Raw genomic sequence first — 24,609 nt, 5'->3', positions numbered from 1 at the left:
CACAATTGGTGGCTGACTAAATACTTTTTTTGCCCCACTGTACCTCACATACATAAATACACCTTTTTATGACCCTGTTGTGAATAATCAAATAACCTGACAAATACACAAATTTCAGTGGATGAGATCTCTCTCCAAGCAAGGCTGTTTCTATCTACTGAATGCCAAGAATGTCGTTTTAGTCTAAACTCAAGTCAGGATCATGATAAATGACCTTCTCACTTCTTAATCTACCAGTGAAGTGTAATTTAAAAAAAAACACTAATATGTTGATCCATAAACCATACTTTGAGGATGAGCACCTGTAGTTCAAAGGTCCACAAAGTGGAGTACGTGACAAGGATGAACAAGTGTTTTGGTATATTCATCCTGCGTAATGTTAGGTTAACACGAAAATAATCAATGTCGCCAACACACGTGACTGCCCGCTTGACAACGTAGGATGTGCAGCTTGCTATTCATTGGCTCTAACATGGATTGTTTATGTACTTGAGTGTCATCTGAAGTGTGTCACCCTTTAAAGTCACATGAGTTGCCTTCCAAATGAGGTTCTTCAAAGGGTTCTCCTTTGGACACAACCGAAGAACCCTTTAATTATGAAGGTTCTAGATTGCACCTTTTTTTCTGAGTGTAATATAAAGGACTTCATAAAGTAAAGCTGTTGAATGCATTTAGTGCTCATGGCAACTCCACAGACAATGTAGGCTGAAGAATGTGGGAGGATGTAGCTCAAATTATTGCTTGATATAAAACCTGTAATTGCTTGCTTTTAGATGGCACCAGATAAAGCAAAGGAACAAAACAAACAAACTTTTTTGATATCGCCTTTTTTACATAATTGTATTTCTCATGCAGTCAATGTGCAATGTCTTTCTAAAAGCTATCTAAAAATATTATTTAATTGACTCTTTCCCCCTTGGTAAAGCACTGTGAAGTTGTTCCTTGTGAAATACCCATCACTGTAAGCAGTGCCTGATGACCACTGAACATGACCAGTGAATATCAGTGAAGCTTTGCAGTATAGCCATTTCCCTGCTAAACACAGCATTTACATAATGTACGCTAGCTAGCGCTCTTTGAGAATTGATGCACATACTGCAGTCACATCTGTATACATGTGAGTGCCGCCTCATCTGTTACTGCCTCCCCTGTGGGTACCTACAGTAATCTTCCAATAGACAAAGCCTTCAGGCAGCCCAGCTATCACACACTCACTGCTGGTTTGTTTATGGATTTCCGGCATGTTCCCTTGATCCCCGCAGGATGCTACACATTACGAGCCACTCAATAGTTTTGACTTGAAAGTCACAGTGTGTGAGTCCCAAATGGCACCCTATTCCCTATATGGTGCACTACATTTGACCAGAGCAGCGTAGAGGCACTATATAGGGAATAGGGTACCATTTTGGACATAGAAAGTTACAGTGACATTTTTGCTAGAGTTTTCTGGCTGCCTTGAGTTGCACTCAGTTCATAGCGTGCGAAAATAAATAAATATAAAGCCGCTCAATCAATTCAGAACGGCATCAAAGATGTGAACGTTGAATACCCTCCAGGAGAAAAGAATGTTTGATAAGAAACCAGCCGTCATGTCTGGCTCAATAAATTATGTCATACTGCACCGCTCTGAATGAAGAAGCAGCAAGTGACAATAATACGTTTGAGTTCCCTCAGTGTTGGAAAGGCACAGCCATGTTGATCAAACTTTTACTGCACCCCAGTAACTTCCAATATACGGTGCATTCGGAAAGTATTCAGACCCCTTGACTTTTTCCACATTTTGTCACATTACAGCCTTATTTAAAAAAAAGTCTCATCAATCTACACACAATACCCCATAATGACAAAGCAAAAACAGTTTTTTTTTTATGTTTGCAAATGTATTACAAATAAAAAACGGAATATGACATTTACATAAGAATTCAGACCCTTTACTCTGTACTTTGTTGAAGCACCTTTGAAAGCGACTACAGCTTGGCACACCTGTATTTGGGGAGTTTCTCCCATTATTTTCTTCAGATCCTCTCAAGCTCTGTCAGTTTGGATGGGGAGCGTCGCTGCTATTTTTAGGTCTTTCCAGAGATGTTCGATCGGGTTCAAGTCCGGGCTCTGGTTGGGGAACTCAAGGACATTCAGACACTTGTCCTGTAGTCACTCCTGTGTTGTCTTGGTTGTGTGCTTAGGGTCATTGTCCTGTAGGAAGGTGAATATTCGCCCCCAGTCTGAGGTCCTGAGCGCTCTGAAGCATTTTTTCATCAAGGATCTCGCTGTACTCTGCCTAGTTCATCTTTCACACGAACCATCGGGTTCTTGGTCACCTCCCTGACCAAGGCCCCTCTCCCCAGATTGCTCAGTTTAGCAAGGCAGCCAGCTCTAGGATGAGTCTTGGTGGTTCCAAACTTCTTTCATTTAAGAATGATGGAGGCCACTGTGTTCTTGGGGACCTTCAATGCTGCAGAAATGTTTTGGTACCCTTCCCCAGATCTGTGCCTCGACACAATCCTGTCTCGGAGCTCTACAGACAATTCCTTAAACCATGGCTTGGTTTTTGCTCTGACATGCAATGTAAACTGTGGGACCTTATATATAAACAGGTGTGTTCCTTTCCAAATCATGTCCAGTCATTTGAATTTACCACAGGTGGACTCCAATCAAGTTGTAGAAACATCTCAAGGATGATCAATGGAAACCGAATGCACCTGAGCTCAATTTCGAGTCTCATAGCAAAGGGTCCGAATACTTATATAAATAAGGTATTTCTGTTTTTATTTGTAATACATTTTCAAATATGTCTAAAAAATAATGTTTTTATCATGATGGTCCATTGTGTGTAGATTGATGAGGGAAAAATGCATTTGATCAATTTTAGAATAAGGCTGTAAAGTAAGTCAAGGGGTCTGAATACTTTCCGAATGCACTGTACATGTCTTTCAACTAATGGGTTGGTGACATGTAGTATAATGTACATTTACAAATGGAAGCATGTGAATATATCTTCAGACAACAGTCTGTTGCTGCAATTCAAATACAGGCCATAGAAAAAAGCAGAAAATCACTTCAAAGAGTTGTCCCTGCCTTTGCTCTGCATTTGCATTGTTCTGTAAAGCAATCATCATTTTCTTGTTGTTATTTGTGTGTCTTATTATACATGAGGTTAAAATATAATATGTTATGATCTCACACAGAATAAAGTGTTCTAGAGAAAATTATTCCCTATCCTCTTCAGATAGTGTGACTTGCAAAAAAAGCATTTCCTGTGATGTCGTCTGATGATGCGCCTCTCTGTGAGTCACTTTCACCAGACATGCAGAGGTAAGAGTGTGATGGAGTAGAGTCTGTCAAGCTGGATATGGTAACACAGTGGACACATTGAATTAGTATTTGAGTAATTCCTGGGTCTTTTCTCTCCTTGAACAGTCATTTGGGCTATCCAATATCCAATATGAAGTAAGCATTTCACTGTTAGTCTACACCTGTTGTTTAGGAAGCATGTGACAAATATTTTTGTTGATTTGAAGACAGAAAGCTGTAGTGATATAAAGAAGGCAGGCTAATGTATTTTGGAAGTACTGGTATATACACCATAATGTAATAGGTAACCTGACACGGACACTTCAGTGGGAATTGTCCCTGCCAAAGTTAATGGGTGGCTGTGATGAAACTGATGAAAATCAAATCAGGGAGATTCCGTACTCAAAATAATATAGTAATTTTTCAGGTAATGTGCATAATATTGTGGTCTATGCTATATTCAAGAATCCAACCTCGAGTGTAATTTGAATCTTAATTTTTTCTTAATTAATCTAATAGGAGTATAATGACCAAAGATCACATTGAGGATTTCATATAGGTCTGACATGTAGGCAAGGTGCTGCAGTTTGCAGTACTGTACCACTGCAGTTATATTCTGTTTATTTGGCTCCCACAAATACCCCCACCTCCCCCAAAAGAGAATATAATCAAGTATTCTTCCTTCATCATTTACATGTAGGCTACAGTGATGTGGTGGGAAGACAAATGGACTCGACCCTGATTTTCACAGACCACCAGCCAGCCCTATGTTCAATAGAGTAGCACAGCATAAGTCATAATATCCCATAAAACCTAGCGGTGAAACAAGGAAAATGTTCCAATAGTTTTTTAAACATTCATTTTAAAAACACTTAAAATAAGGGCTGTGTTTCATGTAGGCTTACTCTGGTGAGATGTGAAAATCTCTCTAGGACAAGGTGACTTTTATCAATACATTTGCCTGTATTTGCTAATGTGGCTATCAAAAACAACTACAAATGCCATGAGGATCTGGACGAGACTGCCGAATTGAGGCAAAGGTAAGAATCTATTGATGAACTAACTAATGTTAGCTAAATGTAGTAATTAATAAATTGGCTAAATTTCTCTAAATGCACAATTCTGATAACAGAATTGTGCAAGTTTTAAATTGACACGATACCTGTTAGCAAAGGGGTCAACTAGAGATGATGTGCAGGAGCTTGCAAGAATTTGTAATCTTGCATGATGTCTACTTTGATGCTAATTGGCGTTTTCGAATCGGGGAGTAAATAAAGCCGAATATATTGTCGCTCGTCTACATAGCCGTACGTGAATGAACGGCACTTTTTGATCGGGTCTTTTTGGTGAACGTCGGGAACCGAATAGCATCTGTGAAAGAGCCGATCATTTGGCTCCCTGATTTGCATATTGCTACTACTGTTTTTTAAAACATTTTTCTTTATCTCAAAACAAGGTTTTTCTGCAGATAAGTTACAAAGTAATTATATAACGATGGTGAATCCTCCCTGCAGAAACAATACATTGGGGAGAGAGCTTCAATCTGGTCCATTTTACTTTTTTGCAGGTCATCTAATAATTTCGTGTGGCGAAAATTCATTTGAACGAGCATTTCACTATCTAAGTCGATCTAAGTTGATGTTTATGCAGTTTGAACAAAGAGCCGTTTGGGATCCAAATGAGCCGTGTCTTTTACGTTAACGGAGCCAAATGAGTCGGCTCACCAAAAAAAAATCGAAAATGCCCAACGTTCAATTACGTAAAAACTCCCAGCTCTCAGGGCGTCGCCGCTGGTCTGCTCTTTTCCCCTCCCACCGCGATGTGCCATTGGCTAACATCGGTTTGTCATAATACACTGTGGCATGCGAGGTGTTAGAAAAGTCCGCGACTTCTGTTTACACTGTAAAAAGTGAGTAGAAGATGCAGTTCTCCGGTGTGTCAGTGCCAGATTCGTTCCAACCGGTGAGAGTGACTGTCCCGTGGTCCATGATAATTACGTAGGAAGCTGTTACTGGCAGCACCTTGTGAAGGCTTGCAAGAAGAGGGTGAAACGGGAGAATCTCTCCCGGTTCAGCGTATCCACTTGAAAGTGAAGCAGCAGCTACAGTATGGTTGCGCTGACGAAGGAACGCTACCTCTCATTGGGCTTCGTGTTTCTTGTTTATTGCACAACTTGCACGAAATCTAAAGGTAAGAGAAAATTAGGGTATTTGTCCATCACTGTGGGATTGATGTGTGTATTTACTTGCATTGGGTCCAGTAACTTGACAGATGCCGTTTCTCAGTTGCGCACTTACCCATCACTTTCACGTTGCTTGTGTTTTGCTACTGTCTCTGAAGGGCTACTTGAGTATGTTGGACACTGTTTGATAGAACTGTTTGCACCATTTGATTATCAGCATGACTTCTCTTCTGTCATCACTTCATTAGAAGGACATAGCCTACGGTTCTGTCCACGTTGCACTGCGTGGTCATGTCGGCATGTGCTGCCTCTTAATACAGTAGGCTACTTCGTTCCCTCCTTTACTAACGCCTTCTGTCTTATATTGAGCTGATTGAATAGCCTTAGCTTTACACCAATATGTGTGAAGTGAGATTCAACAGGCGCAATAACGGTGCCATTGTGATCATCATCATCATCATCTACAGTACTATCCATTTAGCGAGCGAAATTATTTTATACACAATGGCTAAGTAGCATATGAAAAAAGAAGTTCAAAGGCAAATATAGAAAGCTAGATCAAATTATGAAGATGTTCAATAAAGGAAAGGGATAGACCATCAAGCAATCACAAATTAATTTTGAATTACCATATTTCTGTCTACTTACTTATTGAGTCATAGTATGCCTTTCAATTGCTTACTAGAATGTTACCTTAAAGCAACTTTAACCATGGCATTAACAAGCTTACTGACAGAACACACTTTCCAATAGACAGTATTCTAACGATTAATGACCATGACATTTTCCCAATGCAGTGAAAATGTCTGATTTACCCAGGGTTATAACCCCTGTGTGTGTGTGTGTGTGTGTGTGTGTGTGTGTGTGTGTGTGTGTGTGTGTGTGTGTGTGTGTGTGTGTGTGTGTGTGTGTGATCAAAAGTCCAAAGAAGGTAGGTCCCTCCCCATTTAAGAAATGTTTTGCTACAGAATTGACTTAATGAATATGCCCCTATTGTGCATCCCAAATGACACCCTAGTGCACTACTTCTGAACAGAGCCCCAAGGGAATATGGTGCCATTTGAGATTTAGCCCTACTGTATCCATAGTACTTCAAGGGTATGACAGATAATGCACCCCCCCACAGTTAGCTGCGGTGTGCTACTGCTGATCTGTTAAGATGTGCTACAGGTGTTGTGCACTGACTTGCAGTGCTGCATTGGCTTGTCAGCTATTGCTTACTGAAAATATTACATGTCTTTATGCCTTCTACAATGAAGGCATAAACTTATTTTATTTGCATTCCTGGTGGGAAAGATATTTCCAGTAAAACTTGGATGTGGATGAGATGCCTTTAATTTCAAACCAGAGGAAAAACTGACAACGTCCCCAATTGTATTCTCTTTATAGTGCACAAAGATGGCACCCTATTCCCTTTACAATGCACTACTTTTGACCAGGGCCCATAAAGGGAATAGGGTGACTTTTGTGACAATACCTATGTATTCTCTTGGTAGAGGCCTACTGCAGTAGCCTAATAGCTCTGAAGAGAGACCTCCCTTCATGTCCCTTCCTTGCGTGTGACACATTACTCTGAGGTCAAAACAGGTGTTGCATGCACCTTTCCTGACATGGTTGATTCTATTAACTAAAAGGCATCAACACGGTAGCCTTTCAGGCACTGGGACCTTGCCCCCGGTGCCTGCTACCACTCAACAGATTTAAGCTCTAAAATGGATACTTCGGGATTTTGTCAATCAAAGCCCTTTATCTTCTTCGAGCCAATGCTGACATGCTAGCTGTTAGACTTCCAGCCATAGCGCTAAAGCTAGTTAGCAAATGCGCTAACGTCAGTTAGCAACTTCCTTCAAACTGCATGCAGACATAAAAAGGGTATACACAAGTTCATCTGACTCTGGGGAAGAAGATAACGAGCTTAATTACCAAAATTCTGAAGTATCCCTTTAAGCATCAATTGAGATGTCGAAATCCCTATTCACCCCGAATGACAATCATGCAAGGGGTCATGAACGGAGGTTCTTCCTGTGCAACACTACTTTACTTTAAGCAAGCACAGTGCACGAGGCCCTAGGGAAACTTTTAAAATGATTTTTCAATTGTATCCATCCAGTCTGTGATTGACAATTCCAATGTTGCCTCATCACATGCAAGGATAAGGGATGAAGTAGCCTACAGGCCAATATGATTTCGTACCATATACTGTAGCCATATTATGCTATAAACTATGCTAATTTCATGTGGATTACAGCATGTTTATGATTTTAAAAAAGGGTTATTTGTTTGCGATTCATTAAAAATATTATTTTTCTATTGATCAGTTATCATGCCTGATCAGTATAGAACATGGTATTTAGATATGAAAAACTCAACCACAGTGTGTTGATTGGGTGAAGATTGTGTAAACGATGTGTTCAATAGATAATCATGGTCATACATATGAATATGATGATGCATTTCGGGTGAGCTAAATATCTGATTGATGTTGCTTTTCATAATGAGGATTTGATGAGGATTGATTGGTAACTGTCAGAGAATGATGCAGGTTTGACATCATAACGAGTGTATTATGGCTGGAGATGCCAACCACAAATACATGTTATCAATGGAAGATTTCATTCTCAGTGGTGTATTAATATTTGTGTCCCAAATGACACAATTTCCCCTACATAGGGCTCTGGTCAAAAGTAGTGCACTATGACGCAGGTCAAAAGTAGTGCACTATACGGAATAGGGCGCCATTTAGGACATGAGTTAGGGCTTTACTTTCAGCTGGCGTCAAACCAGCGCAATTGTGAAACGCACGCTCGTTTGCGATGTCGACCTGTTAAACCTGGCACTGTTCTTTTTTCAAACCCTAGTGCCAGGATTGGTAATTTACTTGTTTTAAATGAGAATACTTGCGCTAAGGTAGGAGGGGTGGCAATATCTGAGGTGTTCTTAAAAACGTGCGCCAAAGTGACAATTTCAGAATGCGGAAGCACATCTTGTGATGCACAGTGCCCATATGCACATGGGACAAGATAGATGTGTTTTTTTGTGACCGTAAACCTCGTATTTAGAAACATAAAAAACTGCCCATCCCCAATTGTTTTCCGTTTCGTTTGATTAATTAAGAAGCCGTTATAGTATGCTTGTCTTACCCTATGAGAACGAAATCTGGTTTAACAGCAATGCGTCTGTCATTCTTATCCTGGGCAAGCATTAGCCAAGGAGCCTATCCATAGAAGGTTTCTCAATGGTCTACTCGTGAGGCTTTTGCGGACATGCTTTGCATTATTCACAATTCATATAGGCCTACCTGCAGTGCATACTCCATTCAGCTTGTATCATCACCTTTTCCAAAAAGCGCCTCTTGTCCGTTACAAAAGACGCGCTCTTCCAAACATAGGCAATTCAAAATAGGGCTGGGTAATATGGCCAAAGTACCATGTCACAATATTTTGCACATTTTGTGACATGTAAGACTGTATTTTGTGTTTATTAATAATAAAAGTTCTAAATATGCTTTGTGTAGTCCATGACCCTAGGGTGGCAACACATTCATTATGTGATCTGATTGACAACTTTAAGGAATGGAACATTAGTCACTTTAATAAAGTTTACATATCTGGCATTACTCATCTCATATGTACAGTGGGGCAAAAAAGTATTTAGTCAGCCACCGATTGTGCAAGTTCTCCCACTTAAAAAGATGAGAGCCCTGTAATTTTCATCATAGGTACACTTCAACTGTGACAGACAAAATGAGAAGAAAAAAATCCAGAAAATCACATTGTAGGATTTTTAATGAATGTATTTGCAAATTATGGTGGAAAATAAGTATTTGTTCACCTACAAACAAGCAAGATTTCTGGCTCTCACAGATCTGTAACTTCTTCTTTAAGAAGCTCCTCTGTCCTCCACTCGTTACCTGTATTAATGGCACCTGTTTGAACTTGTTATCAGTGTAAAAGACACCTGTCCACAACCTCAAACAGTCACACTCCAAACTCTACTATCGCCAAGACCAAAGAGCTATCAAAGGACACCAGAAACAAAATTGTAGACCTGCACCAGGCTGGGAAGACTGAATCTGCAATAGGTAAGCAGCTTGGTTTGAAGAAATCAACTGTGGGAGCAATTATTAGGAAATGGAAGACATACAAGACCACTGATAATCTCCCTCGATCTGGGGCTCCACGCAAGATCTCACCCCGTGGGGTCAAAATGATCACAAGAACGGTGAGCAAAAATCCCAGAACCACACGGGGGGACCTAGTGAATGACCTGCAGAGAGCTGGGACCAAAGTAACAAAGCCTACCATCAGTAACGCACTACGCCGCCAGGGACTCAAATCCTGCAGTGCCAGACGTGTCCCCCTGCTTAAGCCAGTACATGTCCAGGCCCGTCTGAAGTTTGCTAGAGAGCATTTGAATGATCCAGAAGAAGATTGGGAGAATGTCAAATGGTCAGATGAAACCAAAATATAACATTTTGGTAAAAACTCAACTCGTCGTGTTTGGAAGCCAAAGAATGCTGAGTTGCATCCAAAGAACACCATACCTACTGTGAAGCATGGGGGTGGAAACATCATGCTTTGGGGCTGTTTTTCTGCAAAGGGACCAGGACGACTGATCTGTGTAAAGGAAAGAATAAATGGGGCCATGTATCGTGAGATTTTGAGTGAAAACCATCAGCAAGGGCATTGAAGATGAAACGTGGCTGGGTCTTTCAGCATGACAATGATCCCAAACACACCGCCCGGGCAACGAAGGAGTGGCTTCGTAAGAAGCATTTCAAGGTCCTGGAGTGGCCTAGCCATTCTCCAGATCTCAACCCCATAGAAAATCTTTGGAGGGAGTTGAAAGTCCATGTTGCCCAGCAACAGCCCCAAAACATCACTGCTCTAGAGGAGATCTGCATGGAGGAATGGGCCAAAATACCAGCAACAGTGTGTGAAAACCTTGTCTAGACTTGCAGAAAACTTTTGACCTCTGTCATTGCCAACAAAGGGTATATAACAAAGTATTGAGATGAACTTTTGTTATTGACCAAATACTTATTTTCCACCATAATTTGCAAATAAATACATTAAAAATCCTACAATGTGATTTTATGGATTTGTTTTTCTCATTTTGTCTGTCATAGTTGAAGTGTACCTATGATGAAAATTACAGGCCTCTCTCATCTTTAAGTGGGAGAACTTGCACAATTGGTGGCTGACTAAATACTTTTTTGCCCCACTGTATATACTGTGTAATGTCATTTCAATAGTAGGCCTAGGCTATTTCTTTCTTATTGAGATCATGCCTCACACATACAATACAATTTACGGGAGCCTTGCTACTATTTTTTTATTTGAAGTGCTATACTTTTTGAAGCTAATTACAGCAATTTAGACTTTCAACACTCCAAACCATATTTTTTTTATTGTTGCTTTCGCTCTTTACTGTAGCCTATGCTATTTAATAAACTGTAGTATTAATCCACAATGGACAGCGGAATTGGAGTTGATGGCAACGCAAAGGCATTATTAAGCCATGGAACGCCTTGATTGGCCAGTGAGTGGCCAAGCCCTTGTTACACCTGCAACTTGTTTTATTAATCAAGGCCCAGTTCTTGCACACTACTGCCAGCTATTGCGGTCATAATAACGGGTGTTAAAATAGCATAAATATTTCTGACACACCCCATGACCTATAGCCCTGCCGTCAGCACTTAAATATGCCATTGCGTTAGGTTTGTTTAAGATGCACTATGCAGAAATCGCTCTGCCATTTCCTGGTTGGTAAAATTCTAATAGTTTGCCTAATTTCATTTTATGAAACTTAAAAATGGGAAGCATAGAAGTAGCGCACATAGAACATATCTACCGCTTCTTAGACTTGCTTTCCATGAGTGACTGATCTATAACACACTTTTCTATGTGAAAAGTTACATATTGCAGCTTTAAAATGGAGCTCTTAGTCTCTACCCATAGATAAATGAAGGACCGGAAATTTACCTAAGCAATGAGTCCTGGATACATTTTTATTGACTTAGTTTGCGACAAAGCACAGTATTGTGTTTCCAATTAATTGATGGAATATACATGTCCTTTGTATAAATTCTTAATTCACCTCATGCATTTCTAATACATTTTTAATGTCACCTGAAACATTATTTATTTGTGTATCCCTTAGAAGTGAGTACTATTTAGCTGTTATTATACAGTTAGTGCAATGAAGACTGGATAAGGAAGCTGTCTAATTCATCACAATCTTTGCATTATTCAGTCCATCCGTTTGCTCCACGAGTCAGTAGTCAGTGCAGCATCAACTGGCCCTGCAGCAACATGCAAATGCATGTATTTTATCTTTTGTCTGAGCCCTCACCCAGTGGTGCTGTTCTCTCAACTGCACAGATAGCTGTCAGCTCTACAGCCAGATCACCCACTGGATGCTCAGTCAGGCAGACTACAGTACATTCATGATCCAACCTTGTCTGTGTCCCAAATGGCACCCTATTCCCTTTATAGTAGACTACATTTGACCAGAGCCCTATGTAGTAGGGAACTATAAAGGGATAGGAGGCAATTTGGGATGCACCCCTTAAAACCATCAACCCACCCCCTTCTTTTTCTACCCCTCCTAGAGACATTTGACATGGAGACTCATCAAATAGCTTCATACATCAGTTCACCCGTGAACCAGGCTGCTGATTGTGCTTTTCTCTGTTAGCTGTTCTTAATATGATTGACACAGTTGGAACAACAACTGACACACGAAAAATACACATTGGTCTGAAATTTCCATATACATGTTTGTTGTTTTTGCAGAATCTTTACATTTCTGTTCTGCAGGGTAGCAGGGCATTGATGAAATGAGACGAAGGTCAAATTTGTTGTTTCCACTCGGAGAGAGAGTAGGGGGCTGTGATATTTCCAACTGCCTTTCTGTTCGAGAATGAATCATCAGAATCTGTCTGCCTGGGGTGTCAAAGTGTGCAGTTCAGTGCCCAGATTTACATTTAAATGAAACCAAATGGCTATACATTCAGAAGTGATATACAGTAATGGTGGTGGTATTAAAATCACAGCCCCCTTGCTCTGTTAGAACAGCTAGTAGCTACTGCTTGAGATTGCTGTCATTTAGGCACTTTGCAGGTATTTTATGACTCGTCTTTCAGGATTATTAAATACTATACATGCATCCATTTCAGTTGTGGATTTCTTTCTTTGTATGAGCATACAGTACAGCTCATATAGGGTGGGTGCACTACTCTCTTTTCTGTGCTTTTCTCTTTGTGACAATGTGCATCATTATCCAGCTCTAATATAGCTGTTTGGCTTGGAGAGAAAGTGTTTAAAGTGGATAACTAGCTTCAAATTACACCCCAGATGGTGTTACTGTGAGTGAGCTCTTTCTCTCACTCTCACCGACAACTTGGACAAATCAATATAGGCAATGCCTGAAAGGAAGAAAAAAAACAGCATTGTTTTGAATTCCATTAGCCAATGCCCGTGTCATGGTGGACTTATCTTCAGTATAAACACATTGAGATCTTGGTACTAGAAAGTTCTATCTGCAAAAATATAATAATTTGCTTTAAAGTTCCAAACACTCATTAGTTTGAATGGTGTCAGCAGTTTTTACCTTGTATTATTTGAACTTAACTACATGAATTTGTGGTATTTAGAGTACTGTATTGGTAGGGAACATTGAAAAGAACAAGTCAATAACAGAGAACCTTATAGTCCCAAGCTCTCAAAATTGTTCACTCGTTGCCTACTGCACCCACCTAACTAAGAGCTGCTTGAATAAGTGTGTACAAAACCTTTCCTCAATGCTCTAATGCTGAACAACAGAAAAGTGCTTAAATTCAAGAGACCGTTTGAAAGTATGTTAAGTGTTAACAGACAGTGGAAATATGGAGGGGAGAGCGGAGCATCATAGAGGAGAGTGGGCACTTGATGACTGGGCGGGGGAATATTATTTTCTGGGAGCCTGAGAAATGTGGCCGCTCTAGGGACTAATTAAAGCAAGGTCTAAAGTGCTTGCAGCTTGTAACCCAGTGCTTGTATGACTCCTTTATGTTATGCAGTTCAGAGACAGAACCAACACTGCAGCGTCTCTGAAAGAGATCATGGTCTTTGTTCATGTCTCTACTGAATCTGTCCACACCCTAGTTGTCTAGCCCCCAGTTAGCTTCTCTGTGTAGTGAGAAATAGTCACTGGTAAGTTGTCACTTGTCATAGTAAGGACAAAAAACTCCCACAGAATCACAATGAAGTTGCATACATGTGTTCCCTTCATCACATGCATATTTTCTTTTTCCAAGCATGAAATAATCCTACTTTGTACTAAAGAGCAATTACTTCCAAGCAGCCATGCTTAACACAGGGCAGGCACCCTAGTACCCATTTCCAAATCTTCCTTGGTTAATACTATTGCCTAATTTGTCAGTGACTTAAAGTGAAATTATGCAAATATCGTTTAAAATTAGGAAAATAATTACAGTTGTAACTCCAAGGTAACTGATTAGATTATTGTTTTGTAAATATATATATCCTGAACAAAAATATAAACACAATATGTGAATTGTTGGTCTCATGTTTCATGAGCTGACATAAAAGATCCCAGAAATGTTCCATATGCCCAAAATTGTATCTCTCAAATGTTGTGTAAAAATGTGTTTACATCCCTGCACCTTATGCTGGGGACAATAAAAGGCCACTCTAAAATGTGCAGTTCGTCACACAACACAATGCTACAGTTTTGAAGGACCGTGCAATTGGCATGCTGACTGCACGGATGTCCACCAGAGGTGTTGCCAGAGAATTGAATGTTCCTCTCTCTACCATAAGCCACCTCCAATGTCCTTTGGCAGTACGTCCAACCGGCCTCACAACCGCAGTCCAGGTGTAGCCATGCCAGCCCAGGATCTCCACATCCAGCTTTTTCACCTGTGGGATCGTCTGAGCCCAGCCAGCTGTACAGCTGATTAAACTGTGGTTTGCACAACCAAACTGTCAGAAACATTCTCAGGGACGCTCATCTCCATGCTCATTGTCCTCACCAGGGTCTTGACTTGCTTGCAGTTCGCCGTAGTAAACGACTTCAGTGGGCTAATGCTCACCTTCGATGGCCACTGTCACACTGGAGAAGTCTGCTCTTTTTTTTAAGGTGTCTGTGACCAACATGCATATCTGTATTCCCAGTCATGTGAAATCCATAGATTAGGGCCTCATTCATTTATTTAAATTGTCTGATTTCCTTATATGAACTGTATGAAATTATTGCATGTTGTGTTTTATATTTTTGTTCAGTGTAGTTTTCAGAGTTAAATGAGTTGAGTATGCCAACCTGATCTGCAAAAAGAAACAGAACGGGTCAGTTTTTAACAAGAAATGTTTCAATTATGTTATGTTAACTGTTAGCCACATTACTTTGGAACAGTTTGCTCATAAGAAATGTTTGAATAGTTTGCTAATACAAATCTTTGTTTGAATAAGAATCTTTCTAATAGTATACTAATACAAATCTTTATTTGCTAAAAATTGTCTTCGTATTCACCCTGGAAGCAGATGGCACTGTGTGTGTCATGCGGGTTGTTTAGTGTTGGGTGGTTTATGGTTTACCTGTTATAATTTTATCAGAATTGGCACAATTTTGTTTTCCTTACACATTTTGTGGAAATAATTTTGTATGAATCATTGCGATTGTTTTTGTGATAGCGCGAGTGTCTAACACACTGATTTGACCATGTTGTCCAAATATGGAGGTGACTGGCTAACTTTACTATATCAGTATTTACAGATGGTCTGCACCAGATGTGCTTTTTACAAGAGTTGTTACGATAGCATCCTCTTTAGCAAAATGCCAAGCAGCCATAACACCTACTCGACACACACACACTTCTGTAAGAATGTTTACATCGTTATGAAAAACCCTTGCTAACAAAAGTTGTTTAATTAGCATGAACATAATGTTTCTTTGTCCCTCAGAACAAAAGACTGCTGATTGGAGAGGTTGAAAGTGGTCTATTTATCAGAAATAGAAAATGTACCTGTCCAAAGGTTCTCTCAAGGGCTCACTTCAATCCAACATACAATGCAATATTTACGCTGTAGCATTTACGCCATGTTTTTTACGCAACAGGCCGTGGGCGGGGGGCAGTATCAAATTTGTTATTGCACAACCACTTCTAAGGCAGATCTCTGATTTGAATCCTGCCATGAGCCTTCATGTAGGTACAGGTATGTCAGTTGAAAAGAAAGCCAATATCTTTCATTCTGTCAGAGAAAATTCAATATTATTATCGAAATACATGTCATGTTGATTTATGGGTGAATTGCTGAAATGTATATTTGACTATCTCAAACAAATGGCCTTTTGATAGTGAGGTTCCTCAGTAAAGTGTGGGCTGTCCTTTTGAACCTGTTAGTTCTATTCTATTGACCAGTGTTGAGGGTACAATATTGAGTTGGATGACCTAGAAATGATTTTTTTCTTTCAGTAATACAACTGAAATCCACAGCTCTGTAGTGGTTAGGGAGTATTATGTCCACTAGCTTTCAAATGAAGGACCCTAACATACTATAAAGTTAATCTATGCTAATTCACCTCTATTGTTTGCCATTCTATTCACAGTAACAGTTACAAGTATTGATTTTGAATGAGCATTGTGTGAACCTAAAGGTTTTACATGGTGTTAATTATTGGACATTTTTATATATGGGGCACTGAAATGTGTAGTTAAAGTGCGGAGAGCAGCGCTTCACTCTTCAGTGAGGATGGATGGACGGACAGTGTCATAGTGAGCTGTCCCCAATGGTGACCTATTTACGTACCTAGTACACAATCTCCATCCTCAGTCAGTCCACCAGAATAGGGTTAGGCATGAGTAATGGAGTACTCGAACTGACGTCATAGCTCGATCTTTGACCAGAGATCCAATTTTTTTTCTGGAAAACTATTTGGTGGAATGTGCTTTGAAATTTGTCTTGAAGACAACGTTCATTTACTTTGACTCTTCTGTTCCATTTGTACATGTGCAAAAATCATGTGTACTCAAAACAGTCCAAAAATGTCAAATGCCCTTCCCTAATCCAAAATGACACCCTATGACGAGGATCATCATCTAGATTCAGCCACAGGCCGTTTTTTTTTGTTTCTTGAGCAGATGGTCCGGAACATAATTACAAATAGTTTTATTAGTATGTAAGGGATACGCGTGGTATACTGTACATCGTCCAACAAAGTGCTTAGTTGCAGGTTCATGCTTGACAATGCAACAATAAGAAACATTTTAAGATAAAAATACAAACATAAAGTAAATTACTCAGTAGAGTAGAATAATACATTTGAGCATAAGTATAATACAGGAAGGCACAATTTATAGTCAGTGTATAAATTGAGCAGTATAACGAGTCTGGTAGCAGTGTGTGTGTGTGTGTGTGTGTGTGTGTGTGTGTGTGTGTGTGTGTGTGTGTGTGCGCATGAGTGAGTGCATGTGTGCTAAGGTGCAGAGAATCAGAGCAGGTGGTTAGTCTAGTTCAAGTGTTCAGCAGTCTAATGGCTTGAAGATAGAAACTGTCTCAGACAGTTGGTGTCAGACTTCATGCTCCGATGCAGTCTGCCCGATAGTAAGGCAGTGAACAGCTCGTGGCTGGGGTGTGTTGGGTCCTTGATGATGCTACGTGCCTTTTAACAAGCCCTAACAGATATATTTGACTAAAACATAATCATTTCAAACCTTGCTTATATTTGTATTACAATCATGTGTCTCTCTATTACGCTTGGAAATACTTGGGAACAGATTTCCAAAATTCAAATCACTTGTAGCTGATTTTCCCGTGGGTTATCCTACAAAGCAAGCTAGGTTTAATCAGGGTTTTCTAAAGCTAACAAGCTTCAGTTATCTTCACATTCCAGCCCAGGCTTCATCCGTACTGTGTCGGTGGATATTGCTTGTCTGCCTGCCACTAACACTAGCAGGCTTGTAACTGAGCATGCATGTCACACATGGCAAGTCGAACACTGGACTCTACATTGAAACCATGCTGAAACATCAATCCATGGCGAGTCAGTGCCACATTTTTATTTGTGCTGAAATCAAAATGAAAGAAGATTTATCTTACAAATTCAGCGGCCTATGGTCTGAAATAGGCTTTTAGAAGTGCCACAAGCACCTTTTTATTTTGGACTCCTATCGATAAAATAATTGTGTTAAAGATGCACTATGCAGAAATCACGCTTCCATTTCCTGGTTGCTAAAATTCTAATAGTTTGCCTAATTTTAGTTTGTGACAAAACAAGCAGTTATTCTGTAGAGAATCACTGTACCATCTGAACCGCTGTGAAATATATAGGTCAAATAGGGGAGAGGCGTTGTGCCTCAAGGTGTTGCTTTATCTCTTTTTTGGAACCAGGTTTGCTGTTTATTTGAGCAATATGAGATAGAAGGAAGTTCCAAAATGTGCTGCTCTGTTCTGGGCAGTTGCAGTTTAACTAGGTCTTTCCTTGCAGCACTGGACCACACGACTGGACAGTAATCAAGATTAGACAAAACTAGAGCCTGCAGAACTTGCTTTTTGGAGTGTGGTGTCAAAAAAGCAAAGCATCTCTTTATTACAGCCAGACCTCTCTCCTTCTTTACAACCATTGAATCTATGTTTTGACAATGACAGTTTACAATCTAAGGTAACGGCAAGTCATTTAGTCACCTCAACTTGTTCAACAGCCACACCATTCATTACCAGATTCAGCTGAGGTCTAGAACTTAAGGAATGATTAGTACTAAACACAATGCTCTTAGTTTTAGAGATGTTCACGACCAGTTTATTACTGGCCACCCATTCCAAAACAGACTGCATCTCTTTGTTAAGGGTTTCAGTGACTTAATTAGCTGTGGTTGCTGATGCGTATATGGTTGAATCATCAGCATACATGGACACACATGCTTTGTTTAATGCCAGTGGCAGGTCATTGGTAAAAATAGAAAAGAGTAGAGAGCCTAGAGAGCTGCCCTGCGGTACACCACACTTTACATGTTTGACATTAGAGAAGCTTCCATTTAAAGAAAACCTTCTGAGTTCTATTAGATAGATGGCTCTGAATCCACAATAGGACAGAGGTTGAAAAGCCATAACACATATATATTTTTTCAACAACAGGTTATGGTCAGGCTATGGTCAATAATATCAAAGCCTGCACTAAAATCTAACAGTACAGCTCCCACAATCTTCTTATTTCAGTCATTTGTGTCAGTGCCCTTCTCTATAAGCATGCTAAAAGTCTGTTGGTAATTTGTTTACAGAGAAATAGCATTGTATTTGTTCAAGCACAATTTTCTCCAACAGTTTGCTAAGAGCTGGCAGCAAGCTTATAGGTCTGTTGTTAGAACCAGTGAAGGCTGCTTTACCACTCTTGGGTAGCGGAATTACTTTGGCTTCCCTCCAGGCCTGAGTACAAATACTTTTTTCTCTAGGCTCAGATTTAAAAATATGACAGGAGTGGCTATAGAGTCAGCTACTATCCTCAGTAGCTTTCCATCTAAGTTGTCAATGCCAGGTGATTTGTCATTATTGATTGATAACAATAATGTTTCCACCTTTCCCACACTAACTATACTTTTCTTTCATTATTTGTTGTTTTATGCATGAATACATTTGCTCACTGTTGGCATTTCCTGCCCAAGTTTACCCACTTTGCCAATGAAATAATCATTAAAATAATTGGCAACGTCAAATGGTTTTGTGATGAATAAGCCATCTGATTCGATGAAAGATGGAATTGAATTTGTTTTTCTGCCCATTGTTTAATTTAAAGTACTCAAGCCCCCCCCCCCCATTCTTTATATCATGGATCTTGGCTTCATAATACAGTTTCTTCTTCTTTTTGTTGAGTTTAGTCACACATTGTCGCAATTTTCAGTAAATAAGCCAGTCAGATGTACAGCCAGACTTATTAGCCACTCCTTTTGCCCCATCTCCTTCAACCATACAGTTTTTCAATTCCTCATCAATCCATGGATTCTTAACAGTTCTAACAGTCAGTTTCTTAACAGGTGCATCTTTATCAATAATTGGAAGAAGCAATTTCATAAATTCATCAAGTGCAGCATCTGGATGCTCCTCATTAATCACATCAGACCAACAAATATGTTTGAAACTGGTGTACAAAACCGGAAGTAAGACACAAAAACAAAATTTTAAAGATGTTAAGCATAGAAATAGCGCACATAGAACAGATCTACCACTTATTATAGATGCTTTCAATGAGAATGAAAGATCTAAAACTCACATTTCTGTGTGAATTGGGTCAGGTCGCCAAAAAAGTTACATATTGTAGCTTTAAGTCATGCAAAAGTGTTACTGTTGCGTGAAGTTTAAAATCTATTCTACTATTACTAAATGTGTAATGTGATATTTTACCATCACTATTTTTTTATTTACAAAAATGTAGTAATAAAATAGGGGGTGATGACACAATCTTTGCAAGAGGGAGGGAATCTTATTTAATTGGTCCTCAACTCATGGCTATGTCATTTCATTCAGGGTAAGTGGAGTTAGCCGTGAGTTAGCCTGCCCCAGAGCAGGTTAGTTCTGAAGGATTCGTTGCCAGAAATCTGCTCCTTTTTTTCTCTTTTTCCAACGCACTAGACGATCCAGATCAGCCCAAACAGTTCGAGCTTCTACTTTTAAAAATCCATCTCTCCAGAAATAAGTCCCTCACTGTTGCTGCTTGTTATAGACCCCCTTCAGCTCCCAGCTGTGCCCTGGACACCATATGTGAATTGATTGCCCCCCATCTATCACCAGAGTTCGTACTGTTAGGTGACCTAAACTGGGATATGCTTAACACCCCAGCCATCCTACAATCTAAGCTAGATGCCCCCAATCTCACACAAATGATCAAGGAACCTACCAGGTACAACCCCAAGCCTGTAAACATGGGCACCCTCATAGATATCATCCTGACAAACTTGCCCTCTAAATACAACTCTGCTGTTTTTGACCAGGATCTCAGCGATCACTGCCTCATTGCCCGCGTCTGTTATGGGTCCGTTGTCAAACGATCACCCCTCATCACTGTCAAATGCTCCCTAAAACACTTCTGCGAGCAGGCCTTTCCAATTGACATGGCCCGGGTATCAACCTCATCCCGTCAGTAGAGGATGCCTGGTGGTTCTTTTAAAAGTTCTTCCCTCACCATCTTAAATAAGCATGCCCCTTTCAAAAATGTTTGAACTAAGAACAGATATAGCCCTTGGTTCACTCCAGACTTGACTGCCCTTGACCAGCACAAAAACATCCTGTGGCATACTGCACTAGCTTCGAATAGCACCCGCGATATGCAACTTTTCAGGGTAGTCAGGAACCAATATACACAGTCAGTTAGGAAAGCAAAGGCTAGCTTTTTCAAACAGAAATTTGCATCCTGCAGCACGAATTCCAAAAAGTTTTGGGGTATTGTAAAGTCCATGGAGAATAAGAGCACCTCTTCCCAGCTACCCACTGCACTTAGGCTAGGAAACACTGTCACCACTGATGAATCCACAATAATCGATAATTTCAATAAGCATTTCTATACGGCTGGCCATGCACTCCACCTGGCTACCCCAGCCTCGTCCAACAGCTCTGCACCCCCCGCAGAAACTTGTCCAAGCCCACCCCCTTCACCCAAATCCAGACAGCTGATGTGCTGATAGAGCTGTAAAATCTGGATCCCTACAAATCAGCTGGGATAGACAATCTGGACCTTCTCTTCCTAAAATTATCTGCCGCCATTGTTGCAACCCCTATTAGTAGTCGTGTGAGATTCCTAAAGATTGGAAAGCGGCCAAGGTCATCCCCCTCTTCAAAGGGGGAGACACTCTAGACTCTAAAGTCTTCGAAAGCCAAGTGAACAAACAGATCGCCGACCATTTCAAATCCCACCGTACCTTCTCTGCTATGCAATCTGGTTTCTGAGCTGGTCATGGGTGCACCTCAGCCACGCTCAAGGTCCTAAACAATATCATAACTGCCATCGATAAAAGACCGTACTTGTGCAGCCGTCTTCATCGGCCTGGTCAAGGCTTTCGACTCTGTCAATCACCATATTCTTATTGGCAGACTCAACAGCCTTGGCTTCTCTAATGACTGCCTCGCCTGGTTCACTAAATACTTCTCAGATAGAGTTCAGTGTGTCAAATCGGAGGGCCTGTTGTCCGGATCTCTGGCAGTCTCTATGGGGGTGCCACAGGGTTAAATTCTCAGGCCGACTCTTTTCTTTGTATATTTCAGGGATGTCGCTCTTGCTGCGGGTGATTCTTTGATCTACCTCAACGCAGACGACACCCTTTTCTGTATACTTCTGGCCCTTCTTTGGACACTGTGTTAACAAACATCCAAATGAGCTTCAATGCCGTACAACACTCCTTCCGTGGCCTCCAACTGCCCTTACATGCTAATAAAACTAAATGCATGCTCTTCGACCTATTGCTGCCTGCACCCGCCGCCCGACTAGCATCACTACTCTGGACGGTTCTGACTTAAATGTGGACTCTCTGGCTAGACTGTAAACTCTCCTTCCAGACTCCTATTATGCATCTCCAATCCAAAATGTTGTCTAGAATCGGCTTCCTATTTCACATCAAAGCCTCCTTCACTCATTCTGCCAAACATACCCTCGTAAAACTGACTATCCTACCGATCCTTGACTTCGGCGATGTCATTTACAAAATAGCCTCCAACGCCCTACTCAGCAAATTGGATGCAGTATATCACAGTGCCATCCGTTTTGTCACCGAAGCCCGATATACTACCCACCACTGCGACCTGTATGCTCCTGTTGGCTGGTCCTCGCTACATGTTCGTCGCCAAACCCACTGGCTCCAGGTCATCTGTAAGTTTTTGCTAGGTAAAGCTCCGCCTTATCTCAGCTCACTGGTCACCATAGCAACACCCACCCGTAAAACGCGCTCCAGCAGGTATATTTCACTGGTCATCCCTAAAGCCAACACCTCATTTGGCCGCCTTTCCTTCCAGTTCTCTGCTGCCAATGACTGGAACGAATTGCAAAAATCACTGAAGTTGGAGAATCATATGTCCCTCACTAACTTTAAGCATCAGCTGTCAGAGCAGCTTACCGATCGCTGCAGCTGTACACAGCCCATCTGTAAATAGACCATCCAACCAACTACCTTCCTCATCCCCATATTTGTTTTTGTTTTTCTGCTCTTTTGTACACCAGTTTCTATTTGCACATCCTCATCTGCACATCTATCACTCCAGTGTTAATTGCTAAATTTTAATAACTTCACCACTATGGCCTATTTATTGCCTTCCCTCCTTACTTCATTTGCACACACTGTATACAGATTTTTCTATTGTGTTAATTGCTGTATGTTTGTTTATCCCATGTGTGACTGTGCTGTTGTTTTTGTTGCACTGCTTTGCTTTATCTTGGCCATGTCGCAGTTGTAAATGAGAACTTGTTCTCAACTAACCTACCTGGTTAAATAAAGGTGAAATAAATACAAATATTTAAAAAAAATATATTCTGCCACCATCTTCTTATTGGCTTGGCCTTAGGCATATATCACGGTCGCAAGGCATATGAACTAACAGGGTACAGAGCAAACAACGCAATTATCACATCACAGGTTGTAATATGGCATTTGTTTTCTGGTTTGGCATACCCAGTGATTTTACCCACGCTTTGCTACAAGTCAGTCTGGTCTTTTCACTGTTTCTTTAGCCTCTTCATCTGATGCCCGGGGGTCAGCTGTTCAAACATGTCCTCTGATGATCCATCGAGCAAATTCAGTGGGAGAGAACAGAGCAGAGCAGTCAGTGCTGTAGGACAAGTTGTGATAAATAGAGTGTAGAAACACAGCCATAGCACACTCTAGCCTGGTGGACCAAGCAGTTTCTATAATGGTCCATGGTAGCTATTCAGACCTTATTGGACTATTCATTCCATTATTTCCCACTTGGCAAAAACTGGTTGAATCAATGTAATTTCCATATCATTTCAACCCAAAAAATGTAATGTGATGACTTTGAATCAATGTGGAAAACTGATTGAAAATGAGTTAGTTGACAACTCAACCATATGTTGAACTGACGACTGTGCGCAGGTGGGTTATGAAAAGCCCAATACTGTGAGTGTTCTCTGGTCCTCTGTCTTAGAAACACACTTGACTGCCCAGCTATGCCACAGAAAAGCTAGCAATTTGGTGGCATAGTTAGAGGCATTTCAAGCCGAGGAGTGAGCTTTTCATTCCGACTTGGTTACATATAGAGGCTGCTGAGATGAAACTAGTTCAGAGAGAAGAACTGCCAAGGACAACGGGGGTTCAGTCTGGATATTGGGTTATTTGATCAATGCAGCAGTATCCATTTTGATAAGTGAAGAAGTGTTTCTATGTAAATTAGACTTGGAGAGCATTCTACTATTCATCTTCCAGCATTAGAGTTCTACAATGTGCACCACCAGATTTTGACTGATGTGGAAGTATGAAGATTGATGCATAGCTGATCAGTTTTTGAGCATGCTGTCAAATTTTAAATGGCATATGAACCGACTGTTTTGATCCGTTATTCACGTAGAACCAAATCCCAGTTAGCCCATATCCTTTTGTTTCACCCTGGAATTTTGCTTCAGTTCTATGTCAGCTGTTGAATTTGGTTTAATATTACTATGTTCTATAGACACCGTCATCTTGATTGTAAACTTTTCCCGACTTGCAATTTCTTGACTGCTTATCTGTTTTATGTCCTCTATCTCCTTGTGGCAGTCTGTTCCCACCCTCCCTACCGTACCCTCCCTTTTCATATAAACTCACTCACTGTGAGTTTGAACTGAATTGATGAATGATCAGAGTACGCCTCAAGGGTGCTGGCTACAGTGAAACTGAGTAATACAAAAACACATTTAAAAACTGTCACAGGGGTGGAAGCATCAGGCATCAGTTTACAAGGAGCAGAGACGGTTTCGGCATATTTCAAGCCACGGTTTTGGACAGGATAATGAGGCAGACGGTACATGTGGTGAAGACTTGGGACAGCTGCAGTTAAGTCCTCACCGCTCCTCAGCCGGATGTCAAAAGCATTATGATACAACACCTGAAGAGGTACATCTCCCACCATATCCTGATGATGCCATGGCTCTTGGTTAGAGGGCTC

At 40.7% G+C, this 24,609-nt stretch overlaps 1 protein-coding gene across 3 annotated transcripts in view; it reads left to right on the top strand.

Moving 5' to 3' along the window:
- The first annotated feature begins 5,146 nt into the window (after positions 1-5,146).
- LOC112248683 (netrin receptor UNC5D-like) overlaps positions 5,147-24,609 on the top strand; it is a 215,583-nt gene continuing 196,120 nt past the window's right edge. For all 3 annotated transcript variants that reach the window (XM_024417918.1, XM_024417919.1, XM_024417917.1), the window contains exon 1: positions 5,147-5,481. In XM_024417918.1, coding sequence (XP_024273686.1) covers positions 5,400-5,481 — 82 coding nt within the window. In that variant the 5' untranslated portion in view covers positions 5,147-5,399. The remainder of the gene's footprint in view (positions 5,482-24,609) is intronic.

This window comes from Oncorhynchus tshawytscha, linkage group LG04, assembly GCF_018296145.1.
Source record: "Oncorhynchus tshawytscha isolate Ot180627B linkage group LG04, Otsh_v2.0, whole genome shotgun sequence".
In the NCBI taxonomy this organism is placed as follows: Eukaryota; Metazoa; Chordata; class Actinopteri; order Salmoniformes; family Salmonidae; genus Oncorhynchus; species Oncorhynchus tshawytscha.
The sequence above is the reverse complement of the archived record's forward strand: the minus strand, read 5'-3'. Positions and strand labels throughout refer to the sequence as shown.